This window comes from Pseudoliparis swirei, chromosome 14, assembly GCF_029220125.1.
Source record: "Pseudoliparis swirei isolate HS2019 ecotype Mariana Trench chromosome 14, NWPU_hadal_v1, whole genome shotgun sequence".
Classification (NCBI taxonomy): Eukaryota; Metazoa; Chordata; class Actinopteri; order Perciformes; family Liparidae; genus Pseudoliparis; species Pseudoliparis swirei.
This window is the reverse complement of record NC_079401.1, coordinates 6,084,840-6,111,484: the sequence shown is the minus strand read 5'-3', so window position 1 is coordinate 6,111,484 and position 26,645 is coordinate 6,084,840. Positions and strand designations below refer to the sequence as shown.

General features: G+C 44.6%; 4 protein-coding genes across 20 annotated transcripts in view; 3 read left to right on the top strand and 1 right to left on the bottom strand.

The window, feature by feature from the left end:
• The first annotated feature begins 523 nt into the window (after positions 1–523).
• rpl31 (ribosomal protein L31) lies at positions 524–2,552 on the top strand. Its single transcript, XM_056431226.1, has 5 exons — positions 524–584; positions 1,137–1,240; positions 1,630–1,755; positions 2,293–2,405; positions 2,489–2,552. Exons 2-5 carry the CDS (start codon positions 1,137–1,139, stop codon positions 2,518–2,520), a joined length of 375 nt encoding a protein of 124 aa, XP_056287201.1. The 5' UTR covers positions 524–584; the 3' UTR covers positions 2,521–2,552.
• Positions 2,553–3,265: 713 nt separating this feature from the next.
• On the bottom strand, positions 3,266–6,103 carry cpb2 (carboxypeptidase B2 (plasma)). The gene is made up of 11 exons (XM_056431221.1): positions 5,994–6,103; positions 5,611–5,686; positions 5,401–5,525; positions 5,224–5,332; positions 4,921–5,022; positions 4,601–4,705; positions 4,374–4,484; positions 4,182–4,272; positions 3,854–4,056; positions 3,665–3,749; positions 3,266–3,573 (listed from the first exon to the last, which is right to left on the bottom strand). Exons 1-11 carry the CDS (start codon positions 6,068–6,070, stop codon positions 3,362–3,364), a joined length of 1,296 nt encoding a protein of 431 aa, XP_056287196.1. The 5' UTR covers positions 6,071–6,103; the 3' UTR covers positions 3,266–3,361.
• Positions 6,104–6,189: 86 nt separating this feature from the next.
• On the top strand, positions 6,190–9,536 carry chst10 (carbohydrate sulfotransferase 10). Of its 3 annotated transcripts, none has more exons than XM_056431225.1 (6): positions 6,190–6,503; positions 6,840–6,983; positions 7,055–7,164; positions 7,261–7,486; positions 7,569–7,674; positions 7,773–9,536. In XM_056431225.1, the coding sequence occupies exons 2-6, from the start codon at positions 6,878–6,880 to the stop codon at positions 8,323–8,325; spliced, it is 1,101 nt and encodes a 366-aa protein (XP_056287200.1). In that variant the 5' UTR covers positions 6,190–6,503; positions 6,840–6,877; the 3' UTR covers positions 8,326–9,536. The 3 variants fall into 3 exon arrangements, with proteins under 3 accessions (XP_056287200.1, XP_056287197.1, XP_056287198.1); XM_056431222.1 differs by having other exon boundaries at positions 6,786–6,983; XM_056431223.1 differs by having other exon boundaries at positions 6,190–6,750.
• A 2,999-nt stretch (positions 9,537–12,535) lies between these two features.
• map4k4 (mitogen-activated protein kinase kinase kinase kinase 4) overlaps positions 12,536–26,645 on the top strand; it is a 29,450-nt gene continuing 15,340 nt past the window's right edge. For all 15 annotated transcript variants that reach the window (XM_056431547.1, XM_056431542.1, XM_056431541.1 and 12 more), the window contains exons 1-7: positions 12,536–12,768; positions 13,124–13,189; positions 22,850–22,906; positions 25,706–25,831; positions 26,034–26,144; positions 26,235–26,325; positions 26,415–26,545. In XM_056431547.1, the coding sequence (XP_056287522.1) occupies positions 12,712–12,768; positions 13,124–13,189; positions 22,850–22,906; positions 25,706–25,831; positions 26,034–26,144; positions 26,235–26,325; positions 26,415–26,545 (639 nt within the window). In that variant the 5' untranslated portion in view covers positions 12,536–12,711. The remainder of the gene's footprint in view (positions 12,769–13,123; positions 13,190–22,849; positions 22,907–25,705; positions 25,832–26,033; positions 26,145–26,234; positions 26,326–26,414; positions 26,546–26,645) is intronic.

Below are 26,645 nucleotides of genomic sequence, written 5' to 3'. Positions count from 1 at the left end.
ATCCTCTTGTGGTTGCTGGTTTTTTTCCTGCATTTTCAGTATGAGGAAACACAGTTTTATAACTTTTACTTGTGTGTTATCTTTAATACATGTGTTTTATGACTACTTGAGACAAGAATAGAGCCAGTGTCATAGCTGGTTGCAGACCTCATAAGCCTAACGCACAAAATAAAGCATCTATTTTATTGTGAATGGTCTTATTGTCTGTCCTTAACTGGTTCAAAGCCATGTACGTGTGTTTACCTTTTTCAATATAATACCACACTGAGTGCAGCTGACTGTTTAAAAGAAAAACATAATTAGTGCACAGATTACAAGTTACATAAGCATATTAATTATTGAGAAAATAAATACTTCCCACACAATATTTTACAGTCCATGTTTCTTTATAAAGTCTGATAATGCAAAGGATAACATTGTCTTCATTATTTCAAATATCTTCATAAACTTCTGACGTCTTTCGCGGAACGTTTAGACCGACATTTGCGATACACGGACATTATATAAACCGGCTCGGTTTCCTTTACCCACAATCCTTTGCTTTTGGTCCGTCCTTCCGACTTCCGCCTCAAACACAAGCTGAAGTGAGTATTTTTTCGGAGATTTTATTTCTACAATCTATCCCCATCCTCTGACAATTGAAACAAAACTGACCGCGTTTTCCCCCCAAATATAAACATTAGTCTCGCGCTATCCTTTATGTGTGTTGTTATAAGTGGATTAACGTAATTTAAATATATTTAAAGTCGAAGAACGGTACAGCGTTGATTTCCACCGTAATGGCTTCAATTGGCCTGCACGTTATCCGCCCACTTGCCGCTTAAAACCTCCCGTGTGATGCTGGTTCTCGCTTAAAGCGCTGGTAGTTAATCAGGTTCCTTTTGTAGCGTAAATGCTAGTCAACCCCTCTAGCCTGCAGGCCAGCTGACGTTAAGTAACGCTAATGAGAGCAAGCTAGCTCTATGCTAACGTGAAATACTTACGTGATGTATCAAACAGATTCAGAGTCAAAGTCTTCAAAACATCTTTAAATAGCTGTTGGTTCCTTTTCTCTAATGTACGTGGGTGTTTTGTTGCGTTCACAATTCATGTAGCATTCATTTGCTTCAGCACTGATCCATGCATGTCGTCTCTAGATGGCCCCAACCAAGAAAGGAGAGAAAAAGAAGGGGCGTTCAGCCATCAACGAGGTGGTCACCAGAGAGTACACCATCAATGTCCACAAGCGCATCCATGGAGTGTGAGTACTGCAAGGGCACATGAGTAGGCTCTGGAAATGTGTTTAAGAGACTCTTGTGCACATGCCCGTCATATTTTGCAAGCCTAACAAAATGTTTACCCTGATACAAATGGTAGTCCCGCTAAATGAGTGTTTTGGGACGGCAAACCTGAACTTGTATAGCGCTTTTCTAGTCTTAAGAACACGTAAAGTGCTTTAACGCTACAACACATCATTCACTCGTACACCTGCCCATCAGTACTAACTAACATTCACACGTGTCTTAAGTGTCTTGCCCAAGGACACAGCCACATGGACCGAACGGAGCCTGGGATCGAACCGCCGATCCTCTGATTGAAGGACGACCCTGTCAATCAGTTATTTGATCAATGGTTTCATCTCCTTTTCAGTTCTTTCAAGAGGAGAGCTCCCCGCGCCATCAAGGAGATCCGCAAGTTCGCCGTGAAGGAGATGGGCACCCCTGATGTCCGCATCGACACTCGCCTCAACAAGGCAGTGTGGAGCAAGGGTGTCAGGTGAGATGATACTCGGTTAATACTCGCGTCTGAGCAAAAATGCGCAGCAAACTTAGTCAAAACAATTAATCTCCAAGAGTTATAAACATACTCTTTGCATTCTCCTGTTCATGTTCATGTGTGGTGCAGGGGAAGAGCAAAGTTTCTGTGAGTGCATAATATAAAAAGAGCGTGCGTTTCTGCCGCCTGCTTGAATTTCAGAACGGTGAAAAGTGTTAAGACCAAACAAAATAATATCTGCTGACTTATGTAATTCTAAATATTGAAGCGTTCTTATGAACTTTTTTGCCAGCGAGGTGGCCGTTCTATCCGCTCGGAAAATAAGTTTCCTTTGTACCAAGTACTGAGACGTCACTTTGGCTTAGAACGTCAACATACTCTGAGCGTTGTGTAAAGGGAATAAACAAGATGATTGGAGGAGTTTACGTCACTGATTCAATACTGTCAACGAGGCCGTGAAACGGCTGCTTTGTGGTAACATATTAAATTGTTTGACTTTAGTTAAGATTGTAACTTTATGATTTGTGTGCTGTGCAGAAATGTGCCATACAGGATGCGCGTCAGACTGTCCAGGAAGCGTAATGAGGATGAGGACTCTCCCAACAAACTGTACACCCTGATCACATACGTTCCTGTCACTACAACTAAAGGTAAATACGCCACTGACTGACTCATTCGCCTCCTAAAGCATCAAAGACATTTGATTCATCTTTTCCTCCTGTTGTTCCTATAGGTCTGCAGACGGTCAACGTTGATGAGAACTAAACTCTGCGAGTCGAATAAATAAAATAAAAGGACCTCTTGTCTTGTCTTTATTTGTGTTTCTGCACTGAATCTTATATTTGGAGAATTTTCAGATATGGAATAATTAGTATAATCATTTATTTCTGTAATGTACTACACTAGTGTTCTTAAGGCCAATTACATATCAACCTGGAATCTACTGGTTTGTTGCTACCATGCTGGATAACTGAGCATACTGACCACACACTAACAATGCCATTAATAACGTGCCTATAACCGTATATTTACTCCAAGAATAATAGCATTATTAATATCTATGTATATATGCATGATTATGTAGTTTGTGTGATACACTTTTACCGTATATCTGCTCATTCAGTAATGAACAAGAAGGATATTGACATTCAAGCAAGCGGTTTAATGTGTTCTTTTTGATTATTTTATTGTCTGGAGTGCGACTTGGATTTCCTTCTCCATCTCTGTTGCTGTTAATCCGGTTGTTTTATTGACATGCTCTCAACAGATAGAATACTGATTAGAAGTTACAACTTCATACCACAAAATGTGACAATGAAATTTATGTAATCAAGACTGAAATAAAATGCAGTTAGTCATGAATATATATCGAAATTAATAATGACGAACAGGGTATCGAGACCACTTCAACCGTAAAATGATATCTTCAAGAATAATATAAATCAATGTATTTGTGATGTATACATGATGGTGTATATTTCACACTATAAACAGACATTGACACTTCATCTGCAACTTCAAACAATTTTTTTTAGCAGTTTTTATTTCCTCAAGTTATGTTCACAAAAAGCACTTTAAATATTGAACCCTCAGCCTTAATTGTTGTTCAATCAGTTCGAACTGGACTTTTTGAAGAAGTTTTCTTAATAACTTTGAGAGCAATGGTCTTCACAGCAATCAGAGCTTCGTTGCAGGCCCTGGAAATGTGAGACGGCGGCAGGAGGAAGCCGTAACGCCCGCGGTCCTGGAGCTCAAACGTGAAGGAGTATTTGATGCCGAGGTTGTACGCCCAATCGTCCGAACCGCCTGGAGCCAAGTCTGGAAAACGGATAAAGACACGCATGAGCAACTTTGTGAGTGACAATCAATCCAAGCTGATTTTGCTTCTTTTTAAAAAATCACTTCTTACATATTGTCTTTGCTCCAGAACCATACTTGTAGGTGTTCCTGTAATATCTTCTGATTACCTGGGCAGCTTCTTGAACCATCTCAAGCTTTTTTTTTTTTTTTAAAGACACAAGCACATTTAAAAGTTAATATGATTTTTGTTGAAGGGACCTGATCCTTTCTGTGGAAACATCTATGACCATCCACTCACCAGTTCATTGTGGTTCTCTGCTTCATCTAGTGTGCAGGAGTACGGGAAGAGCAGCATCTGAGAGTAAGAGTGCATGCTGAGGTACAGCTGGACTGAGTCCTTGTGGCTGCGCAGGAAGTTGGCCACGGACTGCGACTCTGGTTCCGACTCTGGAAACGCACCGCAGTAGATCTCAGTGCAGGGATCTTGAGAGGCCCCCTCCGCTGGAAGATACAGAATCACTTCACCTTACAGATGCTTCCGAGACTCTCACATATGACAGTATAAACTAAAAGAGTTCAATGTGTTCTCAGAAAGAAGAGGACCGTCAGGCCAGAGGAAGACTCACTGCACCAGTTGGCGTCGAAGTTTCTGTTGAGGTCGACCCCGATGCATTTGCTTTTCTTGCTCACAGAGCGGTTTTTCCTCCACATTCGGTTCTGAGATGAATCAATCAAGGGAAATTACGATTCCAGTTGAAATTGTTATCTTTAACAAACGGTCGAGCACTCCAGCGACATGCAACAATGTGTATTATTACTGTTGCCCATGTGTAATGGTATCCATCAGGGTTCATAACAGGCAAGATGTAGACATCCATGTTATCCATGATGTCTGTAATTTCTTGGTTCAGCTTGTAGAATGACAACGCCTGTGCAAGAAGGGACAGAGATTTCAGTGCTAGACCAGTCTGAAACTGACCTGACAGAAAACAAACAAACCCATGTACTACAAGACATTCCCACACTACTGCGTTAAAATACTCACATATTGTACAAACCATAAGCAGAAAGCAGGAGCGATCCACTCTCTGGCATGGATCCCACAGTCGATCCACATGGCTTTCCTATCCGTACTGTTATTTAGAGACAACTGACAGGAATAGAAAGAGAGTTAGAGTGTGAGTGCAAGTGTTAAAAAAGCATTGCACTTCTCTTACAAGTCAGCTCTATGACTGGAAAACAAAAAACACATTTCAAATAAAATCTTAAGGGGGGAAATGCTGATTGGCTTGTGATGAATGCGTGCCACCCAAAAAAAAATCCTTTAATCAACATTGCAGCCTGTTAACTGATGAGTGTGTGTACCTTCAGAGCGTAAAGTGGTCGCTTCTCATATGAGGAGCCAATGAGAATGGTTGTAACTGTGTCCGGGTTGTCCTGTTGGGTCTTGTTTATCCAATGGTAGATCTACAAAGGAGACGGTGTGTTTGGAGATAAACTGTGTTATTTACATGAAGTGCGTGCAGCAATACACCAATAGTCCTGTAATAAAGCCTGTTTGTGAAGCTTAAAGGTGGGAAAGTTGTTGAATCAGTGCCTCTCTGACACACAATCAACAAAAACTTTATACAGCTGACATCTGACAGCTAGAAAAGAGGAAAAGCATACATCGTCCAGACTGTGATATCTCTCGTAGAAAGTTGAGCTGCTTCGTGGGTCAGTGGAGGCGTTCATCGTTTGCATTTCGATCAACTCGTTGGCGTTGGCCAGCAACACCCTGAAATAAACAAAGTCATTATCAAACGCTCCAAACTAATGGCACAACTCTGTTTTCAGAGAACATACGCGTGTGTTATGGCGTGTTTCTGCAGCAGATCCTGGACAGTCGCGGAGCTGTTGGCAGGAACAAACAGGTGGACCTCGGTTTCTGCTGTGATGTAGTGAGGTGACACCGGCTGCCATAACGCGGTCTGGGAGAAAATATGGAACACGTTGATTGACAGATGGAAAATAAATAGAGCTGCAATCACTGGTTGAAGAAAATCCTACTTGTACCTCATAATGAGTGGAAATATTCTTCAAGATGTTCACTTGTTTCTCTGTTTTCGGGGTGATTGTTAGAATTTGGTCTCTGGATTAAAGGAAAACAAGACATTACAGTGTATCCAGTGAATGACGCAGATCCCTCTGGTTGAATCATAGACACATCAAAAAATTTTCACACTTAGGACAGTGCCAGAATACAAAGGTGAAGTTTACATTTCAGACACTTTGTTAAAATTGTGTCAATGACCTGTAGAGTTTGCATCTGTGTTCAGGCACCACACCATACGTGGAAAGAGGGTGCGTGTTTGCATAATTGTGTCATAATCTATTTGCTTTGTGGAAAACCATAACCTCAGCGGTAACTGAATAACATATTAAAAAAATAAACTTACCGGGTTTCTGTGCAGTGTCCTGTTTTCAGAAGTTTGTCCAAATTCATGAAAAAAAACAAAAGCAAAAGAGCCCTCATGTTGTCAGGATCCAGAGTGGAAATGATCGAGGTTTATTCAAACCACGGGGGTGAGGACACAATATTGATTAGAACTGTGTTTATTTTAGAAGTTAAACATTACTTTCTTTGTTAAAGATGAGGGCATAGATCAACCATAGTGGCCGAGAGGGAGCAGGTTACTATACTTCTGGTGCTCTGAAGCCAGCAGGTGAAATATTAGTATAGTTTACAAAACACTAAATTCTTAAGCTTTACAATACGACTCTTCAAATATAATTAATTTAATATTAAAACAAACGTGTCCGCCATGCTGCCGCTTGAGGGCGCTCGTTGTTTCTTAGCAGTCGGATGTTGTGGCGAACAGCGGCGCAGCGGGCGAGAGACGATGGCATCCTGTGACATTTCCTCCAGAGTGTGTGCAGCTGTGAAGTTGCTGTAACTCAATAAGAAGGTAAGACGCGAGGCGGCTCTGGGGCTCTGTCAGTTTGTGACATTGAATAAATCCCTCGTCGAGACCGACGAGCGTAGAACAAGCTTCATATCTGGGAGGGACAAGTGTGGCTATCTGTTTGGCTAACGACCTGACCAGCGAGCTATAGCCACCTGACAACTTACTACGCTGCCGATAACAATAACGGAGACTCCTCCAGCTACAACACGGTTAGACGTTACGCTCTGACGTCAGTTCCGAGAACGGGGTTCGTTCCATTTCAACACCTTTTCGTCTCTGCAGCCGTGTTCCCATCCCATACTCGAGCTAGCGGCTCCCCCCCCCCCGTGTGTCCAGGTGGGAGCGTCGCTCGGTGTTTCCATGGCCGTCAGCTGATGGGCGAAGCGATGCGGCACCGCTGGCTGCTCCTCGGGGCTTGCGGCTGGGTGCTGCTCATCCTGATGTTTGCCAGCAAGTTCGTCAGCTTCAGAGCCGTAGATGGTAAGCTGTCATGGGTGGTACTGATGACGACGGGTGAATGTGATCATCTCTCTTTTATACGTGCTCTTTAGACTATGGAGAGAGGGTGGGTGGGCAGAGCTGGACAGTGCCGGGCACCAAGGGGGTGAAGAGCAATCCGGTTTCCAGCCCAGTGAAACCAGCCCCGAAGCCATCGGACCAGGTAACGAGAGGAGCTGAACGCTAAACGTACTCCCTTTTTTCTTTTTACACCGTCATTAAAAATATATTTTTGTTCTGGTCTGTGTGTGTGTGTTAGTCCTCCGTGGTACCGACGGTGATCGATTGGCAGCCAGTTGCTGAGAGGCGAATCGAGTTGCTCTCAACTGTGTGCAAGAACATCAGCCTTGGGAATTTGACTCGCGTCGCCATCAGCAAGTTTGTCCTGGACCGCATCTTCGTCTGCGACAAACAAAAGATATTGTTCTGCCAGACGCCCAAAGTGGGCAACACGCAATGGAAGAAGGTCCTCATTGTGCTCAATGGTGAGTGTGGGTTTGCTTGAGAGTCATAACAATGTTTCATATAATTCTTTCAGTTTATGACTTCTGCTGTCAACATTGGCAGGAGCGTTCCCTTCTGTGGAGGAGATCCCGGAAAACCTTGTTCATGACCACGAGAAGAACGGCCTGCCCCGTCTCTCATCACTCACGCCGCAGGAGATTACTCACAGGTCGGTTAAGACTCACTCTGATGTCTTGCAAGGAAGCAGGATCCGCCCTCGTAACCTTTTTCTTCTTCTTCTTCATAAACCTTAATTTGTCTCGACAGATTAAGCACGTACTTTAAGTTTTTCATCGTGAGAGATCCCTTTGAGCGCCTCATTTCCGCCTTCAGAGACAAGTTCGTGAAGAACCCGCGCTTCGAGCCTTGGTACAAGCATGACATCGCCCCGGCCATCATCCGTAAGTACCGCAAGTTCCACCGCGACAGCGACCTCGCCGCCTCCGGCCTGCACTTTGAGGACTTTGTCCGTTACCTGGGCGACGCGGAAGGCCGCCGCCGCGTGGACCGGCAGTTCGGCGACCACGTCATCCACTGGGCGACGTACGCGGATCTGTGCGCGCCGTGTGAAATACACTACAGCGTGGTGGGCCACCACGAGACGCTGGAGCAAGACGCACCCCACATCCTCAAAGCAGCCGGCATCGACCACATGGTGTCCTACCCGGCCATTCCTCCAGGCATCACCCGCTACAACAGGACCAAGGTGGAGCAATACTTCTCAGGCATCAGCAAGCGCGACGTCAGGCGCCTCTACGCTCGATACCAGGGGGACTTTCAGCTGTTTGGGTACCCGAGCCCAGACTTCCTCCTGAACTAAATAATGACGAACACTGACGAAGACATGTCTGCATTTGAACTCCTCCTCAACATCTTTGGTCGACTGAGACAGGGGGTGTACTGTCGCTGACTGAACTGGCAGAGCGGAAAGCCTGGTATGCAGGAGACACGCTGTCATGTTCTAATTTTAGAAACGACAGAGATGTATCGACTGTATTTACGTTTGTTTTTTTAACGGAGGGACGAGCCGTCGCGGACAAGTGGGTGTTCGCAAAAAAACCCGTCGTCCAGCGAGGAGAAAAAGAAAGCGTCGCTGCAAAAGATGGATGTGAGCACAGACAACGTGGCATCGCGTTATGACAGAATCTATAATTTTGTGCGTGGGGGAGGCGATATGAAAATGAAATACAGAGACAGAATCCATTTGATGTGTTCTATTTAATGTTCACGAATGACTTATCCTCAGAGAGAGGTACGGGACACAGGCCTGTGACCCTGTGATGTAGCTACTGTACCTCTCCTGTACCTCTCGCGATCATACTTGACGTAGGAGAAGCTGGTCTGTTTAGGGATTCTAACTTTTTTGGACAAGGAGAGTGACCGCGAAGAATATGTGACAAACCGATTGAGTATTTTTCATTGATAAGAGCTACGAATTAGCATTAACTTTTAATATATTTTTTTAAACCGTTTTTTACGATTGGGATAGTTTGGGTGTTTTGGGTCCATTGTCAGTTTATACCTAGATGACGGTGGATAAACTATCCCTTAAATGGCTTGGAAGACAGGAAATGACTCTTCGAATATCATGAAAATACTTGAACACTGAAACAAAGGCCCCCGTCCTTGGTGTGTCCATTTAATTCTGTTTCTGTTCTGCCTTTACTGAAACTCATGACGGATATACAATGCTTTTCTTTTATTCACCCATTAACCGCACTGGGACATTGAAGGAAATTGGCACTGGATTTTACAGTATACTTTTTCTATCAGAAATGAACGGTGGAAATGTTCTTAACATGTCTTGCAACTCAACATTTGTACTACATGTTGCTATTTATAATACATCATTATTATTATTGGACAGGCTGTTCTAATACGAGGACAACACCAGTTAGTAATACAAATTCCGTGTGTAATAATGTTCCTTCTTCTGACTAGGTGTGTGTAACATCAAGTCATACGCTCCACATGTTCTGTTTGTTGCTGCAATAACATAAAGTGTCCACAAGGTGGCAGTACAACATTTGACTTCTCAGTTAAGAAACAACCATGTTTCATCCTTTCACGAAACGTCACCACTGCACAGGGTTGTTGATATTGACATTTGAACGATGGGAATCAGGGCAAAACAATGACATCATAGCCATGTCGGCAACAAACATCTCAAGACAGTGCGGGGTGGAGCAGTTTCTACAGTATCGGTGTTCGCTGAGCAAGATTACCTTTTGTCAGATGGATTTAAGTTGCTTAACTATGAGTGTTACACTGTGTTGGTATGTGTGTGTGTGTGTGTAAATATATATATTTATATATGTATGTGTGTATATATTATATACACATAATAATGAATATATGTATATATATAATAATGTACACTTTATTGATCCCAGAGTCGGGACATATACAGGACTGTCTCAGAAAATTAGAATATTGTGATGAAGTTCTTTATTTTCTGTAATGCAATTAAAAAAACAAATGTCATGCATTCTGGATTCATTACAAGTCAACTGAAATATTGCAAGCCTTTTATTCTGATTTATTGCTGATTATGGCTTACAGCTTAAGAAAACTCAAATATCCTATCTCTAAATATTAGAATATCATGAAAAAGTATACTAGTAGGGTATTAAACAAATCACTTGAATTGTCTAATTAACTCGAAACACCTGCAAGGGTTTCCTGAGCCTTGACAAACACTCAGCTGTTAGAAATCTTTTTTTTTACTTGGTCTGAGGAAATATTAAAATTTTATGAGATAGGATTTTAGAGTTTTCTTAAGCTGTAAGCCATAATCAGCAATATTAAAAGAATAAAAGGCTTGCAATATTTCAGTTGATTTGTAATGAATCCAGAATGCATGACATTTTTGTTTTTTTAATTGCATTACAGAAAATAAAGAACTTTATCACAATATTCTAATTTTCTGAGACAGTCCTGTACATACACGTATTTACATATGTATATATGTGTGTGTGCGTGTGCATGCGTGTGTCTCCCCACTGCCAGGTGGCCTATCTCAACCCGTCAGACTGGTTCGTCCCGCCCTGCCGTTTAAACGTTGAGGCGAAGTCTGTTTAACCAAAAGATTATCTTTGGTTTTGGAAGACTCGTTGTGGGTTAGTGATGATAACTTGAAGGCTGCGGCTGAACGTGTGTCCTCTCTGCAGTGGACTTAATAATAACTTAACACAACCCCATTGACACACGTTCTCTAATTTTGGAATTGATAGTACAGATCAATGCTGGGTAGTATCAATATATAGTTATTTAATTGTCCATTAATGTAATTAGTATATATTTGATCATATATGATACTATTTAACTGTTTTATATTCAACTTAAATCTGCCTTGAGGTGACCGTGGCAGTAGTAGCTGACAGTCAGAATATGGACTGAGCTCTATCAAATTTCATATTAATAAGGAGGTAATTATCAAAAACGATGAACATCACTGACAAATACACTCAATTGGGAAACATGACGTCATGAAGAACTGTTATTTAGCGATACAGTATACCTTTGAAGAAGGGAGCAACACCTCTCATCTTAAAAGCCAGGGTGACACATTTGGAATGCAGTCGTACTGTTTGTCCCTCGTGTCCCACGTTGCTTTGGGAACCAAGGATTAATATTCTCAGCATCATGCCTGAGATGGCTCACTTGCCACACCCATGACTACCAATATTGACACTCGATCATGCGCATGTCCACAAGGATGCTAAGGGGGGGGGGGGGCTGCCCCGCTGCTCGTGTGAGCTGTTTATATATAAACATGCAGGTTGTTAGAAAGGTGGTAACTCGAGTGTGTGTGCACAGTGCATTAAGAATCATCCATGCTCGACGTTTTGAGGCCCAGCCCTTTTCTTTCTGTGTGAAGCCGACCGGCTTCCTGTGTTTGTGCGGTTCTCGAGCAAAGACTGCGTCAAGTCAGGCAGAAGCAGGCAGGACCAAAGCGGAAACGCCTTCAATATAAAAGATTTGAAAAAAATAAAGTTGTTGAAAAAACCCACTTGGTTAACTGAATGACGTCATTTTATTTATTTGTTTTACCAGGAAAAAGATTATTGTATATTTTACGAGATTATATGATTTATTCAAAACATGTTTAATCCCCCCCCCTCCCCACAAACTATGAATTGTTAAAGTAACTGCATCATTTACTTCATTAAGGTACTCATGCATTTAAATACTGTACATAAGTACACTTTTGAGAGAGCCTTTGTGTACTGTATAAGTTTATTTGTTTACTACCCTGCTACATATTAGAGGGTACTTTTTACGCCACTAAACTTGAATTATTAATTGGTTTGCAGAATCCGATGTGTCGTACTAAACAGAATCAAATAAATGTAGATGTTTTTTGTTTAATTCAACTCTACATAAAGCAGTTGAAATGGCCCTCGCCTCTTCCAAATGCAACATTGAATTGGTTGTTAATCATTAATCATTCATTGTTATAAAAAAACCCACAATGTACAAGAATGTGTACTTCTTCCTACTAAGTACTTTGGCTATTGATGCTTTATAAGTATATTTTTCTGAATGTACTTTTACTTAAATGTAATTTTTGTATGCAGGAACTTTACTTCTAGACAATGTTTACACTGCAGTATTGCTACCTCTACATAGGTTGAAGATCTGATTATACTGCTTCAGCCACTGTAAGCACACTGTGATAAGACCCATGGTCAAGCATAGGCCTGTGAAGGTTATCGTTATGCCATTATCATATGCGCAAATATTACTGAGAAGCAGCCATTGGCAATACACATCTTGGATTGCAGGCTACGAAAAAAGCAAAAATGCCATACAAAGACATAAAATAGTGCAGACATTAATTTGTAAAGATAAAATATAACGTGAGAAAATTAGAATTAAATACATGTGGTAGAAAGGTGGGCAGTCATTACAACGTTAATAACGTTAATAAATGCCTTTTATTGTGAAATTCTAAGGCGGAAGTCTCGGTTTTGAGCGACGCTTGATGCCAGTGGCAGGAGCTCAGAGAGAGCGGACAGGGAGCCCGCTGCTGCCACCTCAACATGGAGTAGCGAGACCCCCAGCGCTTACTGCTCACAAGCGGATCCCACGGAGAGGAATACGCGACGGCCTCTGTCGATTCATCCGCGGAGGTCCCGGCGAACGAGACAGCGGCGATATTTCTTTCGTAAACGCGCATGAAAGCTCGGCTTTTATTTGAAAGATGGCGAACGACTCTCCAGCTAAAAGTCTCGTAGACATAGACTTGGCTTCGTTGCGGGTGAGTGCTGCCGAACCGAACCCATGTTTTTTTTTTTTCATTGCAAAAAAAAAATGTTGTTTCGCCTATCTTTTATTTCACGTAGCTCGAGCAAAACACACGCCCTCCGGTCCGACTTTAAACTATCGGCCCTCTTGTTGTTGGAGCTGAAGTATCGGGAAATGACCGCTGAGCCACAGCGAGGTGTTGCCAGTGTCTGGTTTTCCTTTGTTCGAGATGCATTTGGCATGTAGGGGAGACCAGGGCGCAACAGCTGGCTCACACTGGACACTTATGTGTGTGTGTGTGAAATAAAAACATATATAACGTTGCTGTTGATTCGCACTGACTCTCATTTCTGTCTCGTTCTTTTCAGGATCCAGCTGGGATATTTGAATTGGTGGAGGTAGTTGGAAATGGCACCTATGGACAAGTATACAAGGTTGGTGGTGCATGGCCTGTCCTGTTTTCCCTGTGAATGCTCAGCATAGATCATGTGTTTTTCCCACTTGCTTTTTTTCTCTACGAATCAAGCTTGGGAACAAAAGGAGCTGGCATACAAAAAAAAACCAAAGGAACACCCTGTTCAGATCGTGGCTATCAGGCCACATTGTGGATGACTAAGCCGAAAGAAACAAGATGCAATGTTCAGAGTTCCTAGTGCTAGTTTGCTTCTGATTATCAGTCTGGTCACAGTTCCTTGTTCAGCTGTGTGTGTGTGTGTGTGTGTGTGTGTGTGTGTGAATAGTGAATCAGACCGTCTACAGTCTGATGCATCACCGATCTTACATCACCTGCCTTCCTGAAAAAGTGGGCGAGGAAGCGGGGATGGAGACACACAATAGCTGTCACTAATCCAGCTGACCTCACTTCTCCCCCTGCTGAGCTCATGCATTTATTTAAATATTTTAACAAAACCAGATTTGTATATCCTGTTTAAAATCAGGACTTTTTTGGTTGTACCCCCAGTTCACTTGGATGGGAATCGCACTCTGCGGGCCATCTGCTCTCGGTGTCACGTTTCTCCGTTGAAAATGAACATTGCGGCTGTTGAAAGACACGGCCGGGGAGGGAGAGGGGGACGCGTGGAAGTCAGGGACGTGCTCGCCGTGTTTTGATGCAGAGACGGCCTCGGAGTGGAGGCACATCTGTCCTAGCAGTGTTGCAATGGGCCTCCTTGTGTTGTTGTTGCTGCAGCAGCTAGCAAGGCTCCATTTTGTGCCCTGCTGCTCCATTGAAGGATGACATTTACCCACATGCCTATACGTAAAGCAGACCTCTAGCTTCCTAAGCACAGCTGTTAATAGGCTGGTAAAAGCAGGCTAGTCCCCCCCCCCCCTAAAAAAACCCATAAATTAGCTTGTGCAGCAAGCTTAGCTGAGTATTTAATCCTGACAGCCCCCAGTGCTCCAGTGACCTGCATTCAATCCCCTAGTGCAGTGAACTTCCAAGACCCCCCCCCCCCTCCTCAAAACTCCCAGAGCGAACCCACATGTGTGTGCATGTGCTCGTCTGACTGCCACTCCTGAATGGCTGTCATGGGGAAGTGTAGCTCCTGCTTGCTATCTTGCCACCAGATAGGTTTTTGAGTCTGAGCGCATGGGACAGAGAATTACTGCCTCTCCCCCTTTTTGTTGTTGTTGTCCCTTTAAAAAAAAAAATATCTCTGTTTCCATTCACTGTCCAGAGCTAATTCTATTTGCGAGAGGGCTGTCAGATTGAGCCTGCAGTCGACACAAAGACACGGCAGAGAAGCCGGAGCCCACCGGGGCCGGTGCGGGAGCCGCGTTGTTTTTCCGATCAGCTGTCGGTCGCTGCATTGACTGTCATGTTAACCAGTTGAATGAGCATGTGGCCTGATGAGGTTGAGGGGGGGTGGAGGGGGGGTGGGGGGATCGGCTGCAACTGGCAGAAGAAGCAGCTGCCCAGTTCCAGACAGAACCGGCCCACCGCTCTCACAAAGCTGAGTTTGTCTCCTCGCTCTCTGGGGTCCGTCGGTTGGGTCCACGCAGAAAGGAGGAGTTTGTCCGCCGGGTTTCAAACACCAACCGAGTGAATGATCCCAAAAGCCCCCCCAACCGAAAAACAAGGTGGAGATTCTTCTCCCTCTGAGGCCTTTTCTGCTTTGTCAAGCACTTGGTCACAGATTGCGAGGCCCTTTTTTAGATCGCACAATGTGGCCGAGCTCCTCCGCTCTTTGATTTGTGGTGACTTTTGATTCCCGTTTGAGACGTTTTCCTTTTTGGCTTTTTTTTGTTGGTGATCCACAGGATTAGAATTTCTGATCTGGTCGAATATTGAATTTAAAGTTGTATTTCCACAACACGTGTCCAGTGTATAAGTGCTGTTCTTGCATTTATTACTCGCTGTGTTTGTTTTCTAAGATTTTTCTGCTGACTCGTGCTCCGAATAGTTTTTGGTGCATTGCTGTCTGTTTTGAAAATTATTTAAAAAAACCTCAACACAGAATGGAATGATACGTTTCCCTCTCTGCTTCTTTGACCTTGCGAGCACCATAAATTGGTTTTAAATGTCTGGTCAGATTGGGCGTCTTGTTCTTTGATTGGTTCCTGTTTTTATATTTTTAATTTTGACAATTTTAGAAAAGAAGTTTGTCAAATAAACAAAGATTGTATTGATATATTCCAACGCTCTATGACCGACCTGGTTTAGACCTATTGCTGCAGATCCCACCGGAAATCTATTTCCTCTGCCGTGCTTCCAGCTTTACAGAAAAGTAAAGAACCAAGCTGTTCTCCAACACCCAAAATGCCATGTCAAGGTTCTTGTGGCCATGCTGTGCTGCAGGCTCTCTCGCTGCACTCGCTGCCAAGAGGGCAGCCGTTGCCCCTGGAGAGGTGCCAGATTACAGTCAACTTCTGAAAATACAGCACGGCACAATTTAACTGACGAAATGAAAATTACGCTATGACTAAAAAGCCCCTTTTTAAAAAATCACTTCATCACTTTGGCCAGCTGGCTTAACATAAACCCGGGTCTATATTCAGATTGAACCCACTTTTCCTCGGTATTATCATCAGAAATGATTTGTCATTGAATGCTTAAAAAAAGAATAGGCTGCGAATAGAATTGATTGCAACCTCTACCAGTACCACATTATATTGTGTTATAAACTAGCAGATGCTCTTTATCTCTTATAAGTAACTATAATTTACTAACTAAGATGCCGGGATGTACGTTTGCCACGTACACTTGGTCTGAAGGTATTTAAAAAAAAGACTCTCCCTGCTTCACTCTTATCAGTTGGCACTGAGCCAGCTGGCTCTGTAAACTCTCAGGTGCCTCACTCTGGGAAAAGGAATAAATAAAAAAAAAAGGGAGAGAGCGAGTAACGATAACATGAGAAAAGACACAATTCCTCAAATTGTGCGTGGTATGCGGGGAAGATTCCCTCTGCTGCACAGAATGGCCTTATATAGTCGGGCCTGAGGCAGCGGAGCCCCCGCTGACCTGCCTCCCCGCCTGTTAAGCATCCATGGGGTGTGCCACGGCTGTGCCATTAGTGCTTTCATACGGCCACGTCCCTGTGTTTCAGTGGTTAAAGTCCGTGGTGAATTGACTCGGGACGGTCTATTTGGTGCACTTGCTTATTACTTATTACTTATTGCTTATTACTGGCGAGGTCATGTGGCTGAATCCTCACTAAAGCACCAAATGGAAAGTTGTATTTTTTACTCTGAATCTGGTGATATCACAGGCTAACGGCAAAATCTCCTCAAACAAGACAACTCGGGTGTAGCTTTTTTTTACGATATTTCACCGCTGTCTCTTTTTGTTTTCTCCTCCAACCTTCGAGGTAGCCTCGCCCCTGCCCTCAGGACAAGAAGCTCCCCCCTCCGGGGGAGAGCGCTGCAGCTGAGGAGGGAGCTCGTACAATCTGTCCATATGGTGCCGAGCGAGACTGTTGCTCTACCTCGGCGCAGCGGTTGCCAGCGTAGGTGCTCTGATTGTTTGTTAAAGCCGTGGATTCGATAGAGCAGGTGGCTGCCGGATTACGAATGCAGTCTGCAAACAAGTGAAAGACGCTCCGGCTGGCACTTCCAATCGGGGACGCCGTGTCGGGCGCTCCGGCTCACCGGCGAGGAGGCGGGAGATGTCGTCCGACTTCAGTTCGAACCTCGTGCCGTCGCCTGCACACAGTCGAGAGAGGTTATTACATCATTAGTCACTCGCTATTAATATATCCCTCATTTATGGTTATCATTCGGCCAATAGTTGGCAATACATTATATATTTGGAAAGGCTGCTGTAACTTAATTTGGTAACACTTTGACAGACTTATGGACCATTTGGAAGAAACGGTGCTGAACTCGACACTTAGCACCTACTTAATGTTTGCGTGCGATCCAATGCTGAGGTTTTGTGTAATTCAGACCATTTGTAGGATTTTGGCATCGCTTAAATATCAAAAAATATCGTGTAAAAATTGCTCCCCAATGACCGACTTGTCCTGAAAGGTCCCGGGGAGCCCGCGTGCTGATTGGCCCTGCAGCTTTGAGGTCAGAATCGGGGGTTGTTGAACGTGTCAGCACGCCGTCCACCAAATACATTCCTCCACTCTGCATCTGGCGGGCATCTCTTTTGTCCCCCCGTCTCCCGAATGGGAGTCACAAGACCCACGACGCCCGCTGACTCGCCACGCTGCCTGAACAGACCTCTCTGTGTTCGATGTTCATGCAACCGTCTGCGTGAAGCTCATTGAGAAACCTCATCGCCCGAGCGGCGTCGAGAAGAGACGCAGAGGCGCCGGCCGACGAGACGGCCGCTTTGCCCCGCCGCCTTCACTTGACGGAGGCTTTTCTCTCCGAGACCACATCCCCTCGAGACGCTTCTTGTTTTAATGCACCGGGACGAGTCCACCTCCTCGTTTCCCAGTCCAAATCACGAGATGCGATTTTTTTTTTCTCGAGAGTAATTTCCAATTATTTCTTTTAAGACCCACTCCACTTCACTCTCATTCCGACCACACGCGGCCAAAAACTATTTCCGACACCAGCTCGTCCTCTAGTTTTTATGTTATTTTAATGGTATCACACCAGAGCTGTTTTCTCACATCTAGAATCCCATGTGCATCTTTCCCATCTTTTACAAACCTGCAAACTAGCAAGTAAAGTAGACGCACCTATGAATTACAGCGATCATTTCTGGCATTTCGCCTCTGGCTGATTTTCTACTTTTACACTCTTCAAGTGCAACATTAAAATTCCTGTTTCGACCTGTGCACAGTCTCCACCACGCAGCTTTGATCCCTTAAAGCAGCCAACCACTGCACTGTGATCAATAGACGTGCAGTCACACCAGCTGGCCCCCCGTCGGAGGCTCTTCTTCAGCTTCTCTCCCCTCACTTCCTGTCATTTTTAATCTCCATTCTCATCACTGTTTCTTTCTGTGTCTTTGCAATCAATTCCTACTTTGGAGAGTGGAAGCAGTGAGGCAGAGTATGTGTGTGTGACTGTGTGTGAGAATTGGGTCAGTGTGCTGGTATGCAGCAGCAGTGTCAAGTGGAAGAGCCCAGAGAGGCGGAGGCATCACTCTGGACGTCATGTGCTGCCGTTTACCGCTGAGCGATCATCTCTCCCCTCTGCGTTCATCTGATGCGTGTCCAGGAAGTCGCAGGCAGAGGTGTGTATCTGTGTGTCGACGCAGGAAGATGGAGGTAGCGGTCGACCCAACTGCTGCCTCTGCCGGTTCAAATGTCACCTCAGATCTTCACGTGACCCTCATTACCACAGCTCCCCCCCCAGTGACCTTTTGAAGAGCCACGCCATGGCGCCCGGCAGTTCTCTCCCCCCCTCGCTGTGTGAACTAACAACATGAAACCCAGTTTGCTTTGCACCTGCACGGCAAGTTAGAAAGCGTGTCACTCAATTCCTGCACTCGGTTGTGCAATGTTTTGTTGGGGGGGGGGGGGTGGAGTAGGTCGACCTGGTTAGAAAGCCAGCCTGCATTTTGAAATCCCCGCTAAGTGTGATTGATCTTACATTAATGTGAGCGGTGTAGGGAGGGAGAAGTCCTCTGTGTTCTGGTCCGTCAGGATACGAGTCTTGTGATGAGTGTATGGGAAGCTGCACTCCCCCTTGGTCCACGCGGACGGTGGGTAGACCCCTCCTGATGCTGCTGAGCATTACCGCTCACTTCTGTCGAGTGTAAATCCACCCTAAAACACAAGTCGCCGGTTTCCTAACGTGGGATCTCGAGCCGATGTGTTCGAGCACCCGACGAGTAACGAAATCATTCTTATTTCGTCCCCTTCTGTGGGTGGAGCATCCAGTTAGAGCCTCGCTGATCGAGTGTGAAGCGCCGGGTGAGATTTCGGTCCCCACAGTGGTGTCAACAGACTGGTGTATCTTGTTTTAGGGTAGATTTTGACTTAATGTCTCTGGCTCTAAAGGCAGTAAGTCAGTCGGTGGTTTAGTGCCGAGCTGGAGAGAGGCCAGCAGCACATCTGGCCGTGGTTAAGTGGAGCTGGAGGCCAGGGAGGGCTGAGTGATAGCTCGGTGCCTCGGATAACCCCTGCACTGCCACGCCTAGCCGGCCGCTTCAAGGGGCCCGACTGTGACGGGGGCCCGACCACAGGACTAGAGCTAAAACAATCAGTCGATTATCAATTAGTCCATCGTCAGAAATTATATTATTTATAATTGATGATTGTTTCAGTTGCTTATCAAGGAAAATCTGATTGTATTCTTTTTCTTATACATTTGCATTCCTCACACAGTTTTTATATATTTAGACTTAATGATGACTCAGATAATGAAAGAATGGATTAAAGTGTCATGTTCTTGTGAAGGAAAACATAATTATATTTAATTACTTATATTTAATATTTAATTATTTATGATGCTGTCCTCACTAATTTGAGCTAATCACAGAAAAGACCGTTATGTCAGCCAATAAGTGCTCTATTTTAAATTGCCTTGCAAAAAAAGCTTTTGATATTGGACACACTATTGGATTAGTTCAACTCTAATATCAGTATTTTGTACTGGCGTGAGAGATGCAGGCGTTGGGCACACAGGATACATACTCATCAACATGAAAAGACAACTACATCTGGAGCCAAAGCTGTGTCATTTATGTGAAATTACTGAGCATCATTTAGCTGCAGCCGCTTAATATCCTGCAAATTAATGGAAAATGAAAATAACTGCCATAGACCTGATCTACAGCCGTTGCTGTAGCTTTAAAAATGCTGAGTGTGCAGTTGTACGAATGAGAAATATGCTGAAAATATTGCCTCCATCGTTTCGTTTGCCCGTCTTTCTTTGAACAATCTAGGTAATTGTAGATTTGTAAAATCAGATTTGGCAGCATCCATTCTCCAAACATTGCGTCCAGAAACACTTTTAATTTGTCGTGATGCCAGTTTAGTGTCAACCGCAAGATGTTTGGGTTTATCAACATACATTCTTCAGGCTCACTTCTAAAACCACATCTTTAGATCATCAATAAACCCAACGTAAATAGACAGTTTTCTTAGACTGTCATAGTTTTACACGTGTATATATCTCGGCACTAACGGTTGTAAAATTCTAAGAAATAATAGATTTAGTTTGCCAACGGCCAAAAAGAGGCGTTGTTGTTGAGTTGGCTATCTCACCACGATAAGGACGGCCTCTCTGTGACTATATCCTTGGATCTCTTTCTCAAAAGAGTATAAAATTCAGAGTCCGCTGTAATGCTAATAGAGGAGTTGAGCTGGAGCGCTGAGACACAGTTGGGGTCTTGATTCTTTAATTCTCGACCTCTTTTCTTTCTGCTTATTTTAAAGATGGAGAAAGAGAAAGCAGTCGTCTGATATTAACACCATTTAACACCTGCAGATGGAGTGTTTACACCTGGTGTTGGTTGTGGGCTGGAGGGCTTTAGACCACAATGCCTCCTGTCATCAGAGAGTCTCTGTTTGGGGTCTGTGGGTGCAAACAAAATGGTGATGAATGCAGTTGCATTTTGCTTAGGATTCGCAATCCTCCCTCACACTTTAACACACATTCTTTTGCCATAAACGTTCAGTGTGTGTGTGTAGAATTGAGAGCGGTGTGTTTTATTGCCTTTTGAACTCTCACTGTGTATCTCTAAGAGGAAGAGTGGGATATTTATTCCATCAATACCCTCTCGCTTTTAATGAATTGTCGTTCAACCAATCGACTAATTAAATGATTTAATTGTTAAAGCTCAATAATAATTCAATTATAATCATGCGATCGCACACTGTTGCATCACATCAATACCTTCGCATTGAAAATGCGGAAGGTAATGTTTTGATCGCCGTGTATTTATTTATTTGTATGCGTGTTACTCGCATAACTCAAAAAGTATTAAACTGAATCGCATGAAATTTGGTGGGATGATTGGTTATTATCCGGGGACCATTTGATTAGATTGTGGGATCGATTGGGTGAAAGGTCAACGTCAAGGTCATGAAAAGGTCAAAATCTTCTTTTTACCATAGCGTGGTCAATTTTTATCCAATTGGCATGCAACTAATGCCAAAATGTTCATAATTCAATGCCCAATCTTGTGATATGCGAAGGTATGCGGTCTACCGAGTGCCCATTCTAGTTCACATTATGCGTTGTTTTTTTTAGCACCGGACTTTAAGATATAACACCGCATGACTCCATTTATTGGTGCGGAAACATTTTCCTCTTCTGAATCGACTTATTGCTTTGTTTAATCCATAAATCCCTGTTGACCTTTTACTGGAGAACAATACAAGTGCATTTAAAGCAACGGGATGACGTTGACTGCCGAGTTCCTCCCGGTAACACCTGTGACCAGTGGAGCCAATAAAGCCGGATTCATCAGCGAGAACGCGGGGAGCTGGCGGCCATAATGTCAGCGTCACTGTCTTTTTTTGTAGTGGCGACCCCTGGGATCAAAGTGGAGAGGATTAAAGGCATTGTAAAGTGCCCCCACCCCCACCGCTCCTCCTCCTGCCCAGTGAAAAGAGAGAGGGGCCCTAAGCCTGCGTGGCTTTTATTGTCATAATCCATACAGTTTCAATTGACTATGGAATGCACTGGCTAAGATAATCATGGTGTTGCAGGCGGGGGTGTCCATATGTGTGTGTGTGTGTCTGATTGTGCATCTACTTGACCTGTGACCATGCATGAGGTCTGTACAGCGTGCCAGTGTATGTGTCCCTCCCACACTGCAGCACTATCACTGCAGCGGGCTCCCAAAGAGCCAGAAGGGGAATACCCGACAAAAAAATGTCCCGGGTTTTATCTCCTCTCTGAGTTGGGAGTGGGAGGAAGGGGGCCGCACAGAGGCCTCTATTTCGGTCCTTTGTTTACGTAAGGAGTGGCTCTGGGGTGTTGGGAGAGCAGAGAAGTCTGGGAATGTTGGGACTATATGGCTTGGGAATAATATGCTCATCTGCGGTTCCTACTGTATACAGTAGGTTTATTTATTTACCGGAGGGGGCTTGCAGAATCAGTAACTTCTTTTAAATCACTTCCTAAAACCCATTTTTATAGAACAGCTTTTAAGTGATCTAGTCTTTTTATGCAGAACTTTGGTTCCCCTAATTTAGTTGTCTGTTTTAAATGTATTTGGTTTTTAATTAATTAATATTTTTTTTATTTTCCTTTTTATTTTTAATATATACTTTTAAATGTAATATTTGTTTCTTGCTATTCCACTTGTTTTGCTTTGACTCTCCGTGGAGCACTTTGTAAACATTGTTTTTAAAGGTGCTATATAAATAAAGTTATTATTATTATTATTATTTATTCCGTGGGCCGTGTCAGACTCCAGATTGTAATCTTTGATGGGAACAAGTTGATTGATTGCGATCCAAAACCCCAAGTTATTCAAATTGTTCTTACATGAAAGGGGTCATATTCTAGGAGCTGAAACCACCAAATGTGGCATTTTTACTAGAAAAGCGATAAATCAATTATTAGTCTTACGAGACTAAATCTATGTAAATTGTTCCAGGTCTCTACAAATCAGTCGATTCGTGGCGTTTTTTAAATTGTCACACATGTGCACTGCAAACACTCTTGTAGTTCATCGATCAACACCCACTTGATAATAAGAGTGGACGCTCACCTCGTTTTTTTTCTCCACGCAGGGACGACACGTCAAGACTGGACAGCTGGCTGCCATCAAAGTCATGGACGTCACAGAGGTAAGGCTACACGTGATGTTTCAGCTCGTATGTGGAACTAAAGTGGAACAAAGAACTCTGATGTATTTGAGCGTTTGCCCTTGTTGTCTGGTTAATATTTAAATCGGTCGACATTCCATCGGATCTGACGTCGACGTGTTTCTGAGCTCGCGGAGGAGAAAAATGCCACGCTCTGTAATGATTCCTCTCCTCCCCGATAATAAACACCAGGGGTGGGGTCGAGGCAACAGGATGCTTCTTGAGTGAAGTGCGTCATTTGGCGGCGAGCAGGCTGCCCTCAGCCCTGGGAGGTCCCGCCTGCAGATGAGAGAACGCACACAACCGCACATGCACATGTGCAGCGAACACAAAGCGGAAGGTTTCAGAGTCGCGGCGAAGGCCGGCTGAGCCAACCACCCGCGCGGACGTTATAACGATGGAGGAATACCGGCGTAATGATACAGCGCGCACGCGTTGCACCACTAACGGGCTTCGCCGGCGAATTCCGTTGAATGAGTTGAACTTGCAGGCTGGATTTCACCCCTGCATCGCGACCCTTATAAAGGACACATTCACCACCATCGGCGTGATCAACGAACGCCCTGAAAGAGGCTCCTGACGCAAGCAGCGGAGCAAAGTGCGCCCCGACTCGCCCGCTGCCGCTCCTCGTGACACGCTCGCCCCGATGAGTTATCGCGTGTAATCAGCGCGGCGAATATCGCTCCGCCAGTTTCCTGTTCGGTGTGACCGTCAGGTGTGCCTGCCAGACGTGTCGGGGCTCATAGGCAACCAGGTTGATTGGAGGATACGTGTTCACATGAAGCAGGTGCACGCTGAGGCTAAACCTGTTTTACTCACCTGCTGCAAGTGAACGCTCATGTTTGTATTCCCTGCACACACTCGGCTGATTCATTGTGTATCGTCTCCAGCATTAACCTGACGAAGCTTACTTAGAGGGAGTACTCTGATATTTAAGTCGGTGTGGCTGTGATTTCATTTGTGGGCACTAAACAGGATGCTAATCCAATTCTTTAGCCCAAACAACAATTCGATAAAAGACAATAACCGGTTGCAGCCCTAAAGCTCATGAGCACTCCTTAAAAGGAAGTGAGTTTGGCCTTGAAGTCACTTTATCTTAATCGCAGTCCCTCACGAGAAGAAAGCAAGTGGTCTTCCTCACCTTCAACGGTGACTTGATCATCTTCTCTGTTTTTTTTTCGGGAGGCCATGTTGCCTCGCCCCTGCATCCCCGCTGGAGAGCTCATCCACCGGCACGCCGGCCTGTCCCGTGTCACTCTGACCCACATTCTCCTCCCCGCGCCACATTCTCAAATCCAAGCACTCTCTAACTGCTCTTTCTGTGCTGCCTTATAGCCCCCCGGAGATAACAATGGACACCTTTCTACTTTGGCTTTACATGATTAAAAAGCATTTCCAATCATCCTGGTAGAGACCTGACTGTAGGACGTGGGCAGACTGGCTTTGTTGTCTTTGGCTATCTCGACTGTATTAAGTCGATTTTGTTTAACCTTGTAATGTTGGAAAATTAACAGATTTTCTTCCGTGTGCTCGACCATGAAAATTCCCAAAAGTCGACCACTTGGAATAATATTCACGCCTGGTGTTGTATCGTCTTGTTTGAATGTTATGCGCCACCTAGCACTGCACTCCCGTGTTTGCGGGATTACTCTGAGTTTCCCCTCGAATCCTTCCGGCGCTGTCATTTGACAAACCTCTGCGCACAACAGAAAGGCTTGCGTCAACTCGAACGAGTCATGCAGCAGCAGCGCGGCCGTCTGCGCAGGCTGCCAACTGCCATTTCGCTATAGGTGATGCACGCACACGACACTGCAGACGCCACTATTGGTATAAGGAGGCGCAGTCCGCAGTGATATTGCTGTGGTTTCTGTCCCCCCTCCTCCCACCGTACTTTCTATAGGAGAGGCCGTGCAACCGTGAAGCAAAGCACTCGCGGGCTCACCCCCGCATGTGTTCAATTAGTGCGTCCCTGTTAATCATTGTCAAGATGCTACTGGGTGCAAGCAGAGAGTTCGTTCGCACTGCATCGAGTTGACCCTTTTTATTTTCTTCATCGAGATGTGACACTGGACAGGTTCACTTCTGTCTGGCAGTGAAGGCCACTTCCAACAGAAACCATGACGAACGCGGCGTTAAAGCTACGATCGGGCCGTTTCCCTTTTTGCGTGGCATTCCATCGTCTTCACGTCGCGCTCGTGTCCCTTTTCAGGTTGTATTGGCATCCGTTTCCTGCTGATTTAATACAAGGGATTTTACACGAATGCTTGCATGATGTTTACAGTGTTTTTGCAGGTCAATAGAGCGTTTACTTTCTTCACAGCTCTAAGCAACTCTATTCAGGATAATGTCTCCCTGATACTTATGGATTAACTGTCAGCGATTTGCCATCGATCTAATGTATATTTAGTTGTAGATTGTTGTTTTTTCTACACGGGATTACCAATAAATGCTACTGTAGTCATCAGCTCACTATTAGACTCACTCGTGCATCATCAATCCCTAAACAAAGGAATCATTTGGCAGTAGACGGACGACTGCTTTTGCATCGTTTCATTGCCGAAGGATGAACGAGGTCAGGCTGAAATAAAACCAGAGCGTCCTCACAAAGCACAACACTAAAGTCTCTGACCCTAAATATGAAAGTGAATTCCTCTGAAATTAAATGTCACTGATGATTTAAGGCCACACAGTCATCATTGTGTCAATAAAGACTTTCCAGTCGGAGGACAAAAACCCTCTTGTCTATTCATACCACTGTAACGTGTGTGTTTGTGTGTCTAGGATGAAGAGGAGGAAATTAAACTGGAGATCAATATGCTGAAGAAGTATTCCCACCACAGAAACATCGCCACCTACTACGGTGCTTTCATTAAAAAGAGCCCCCCGGGACACGATGACCAGCTATGGGTAAGTCCCAAATCCATAAAAGATATTAAGGTTGACTAAGAACTGTGCGAAATATGTAGCTGCCATGATTATTTGTTTCTCTTTTCAGTCACACAAAGCTCTCTGATCCCTAGCTTTGTCGTATTTTCATTTATATTTGTGCAATGTTTACAACGCTCGAGCGTCACACGCTTATCCTCTGATGATTCGTACCCGTTTCTAGCTGGTGATGGAGTTCTGTGGAGCTGGTTCCATCACAGACCTGGTGAAGAACACCAAGGGGAACCAGCTGAAAGAAGACTGGATCGGCTACATCTCCAGAGAGATCCTCAGGGTGAGTTCCTCTCCTCTCCTCCTCGTCTCCTCTCGTCTCTCAACAGTCACTGATGTCCTGTGTTTTTTTTCTTCTTCTCCTTCTCGACAGGGTCTGGCCCACCTTCACGCCCACCACGTTATCCACCGCGACATCAAGGGCCAGAACGTCCTGTTGACGGAGAATGCCGAAGTCAAACTCGGTGAGTTGCGACACAGGTGTTTGCTAACTTCCCCTCAGAGCGGTGTCTGAGGTGGACCTCGTTGACCGTGGTCACCCTTCTCTCTGTAGTGGACTTTGGCGTGAGTGCTCAGCTCGACCGGACCGTGGGGAGGAGGAACACCTTTATCGGGACCCCTTACTGGATGGCCCCTGAGGTCATTGCTTGTGACGAGAACCCAGACGCTACATATGATTACAGAGTAAGAGCCACCGCTCAAAAGTGGACATGATGGATTGTGTGCAAAAGCTGTGTGTGTGTGTGTGTGTGTGTGTGTGTGTGTGCTGCGATTAATGGCCGCC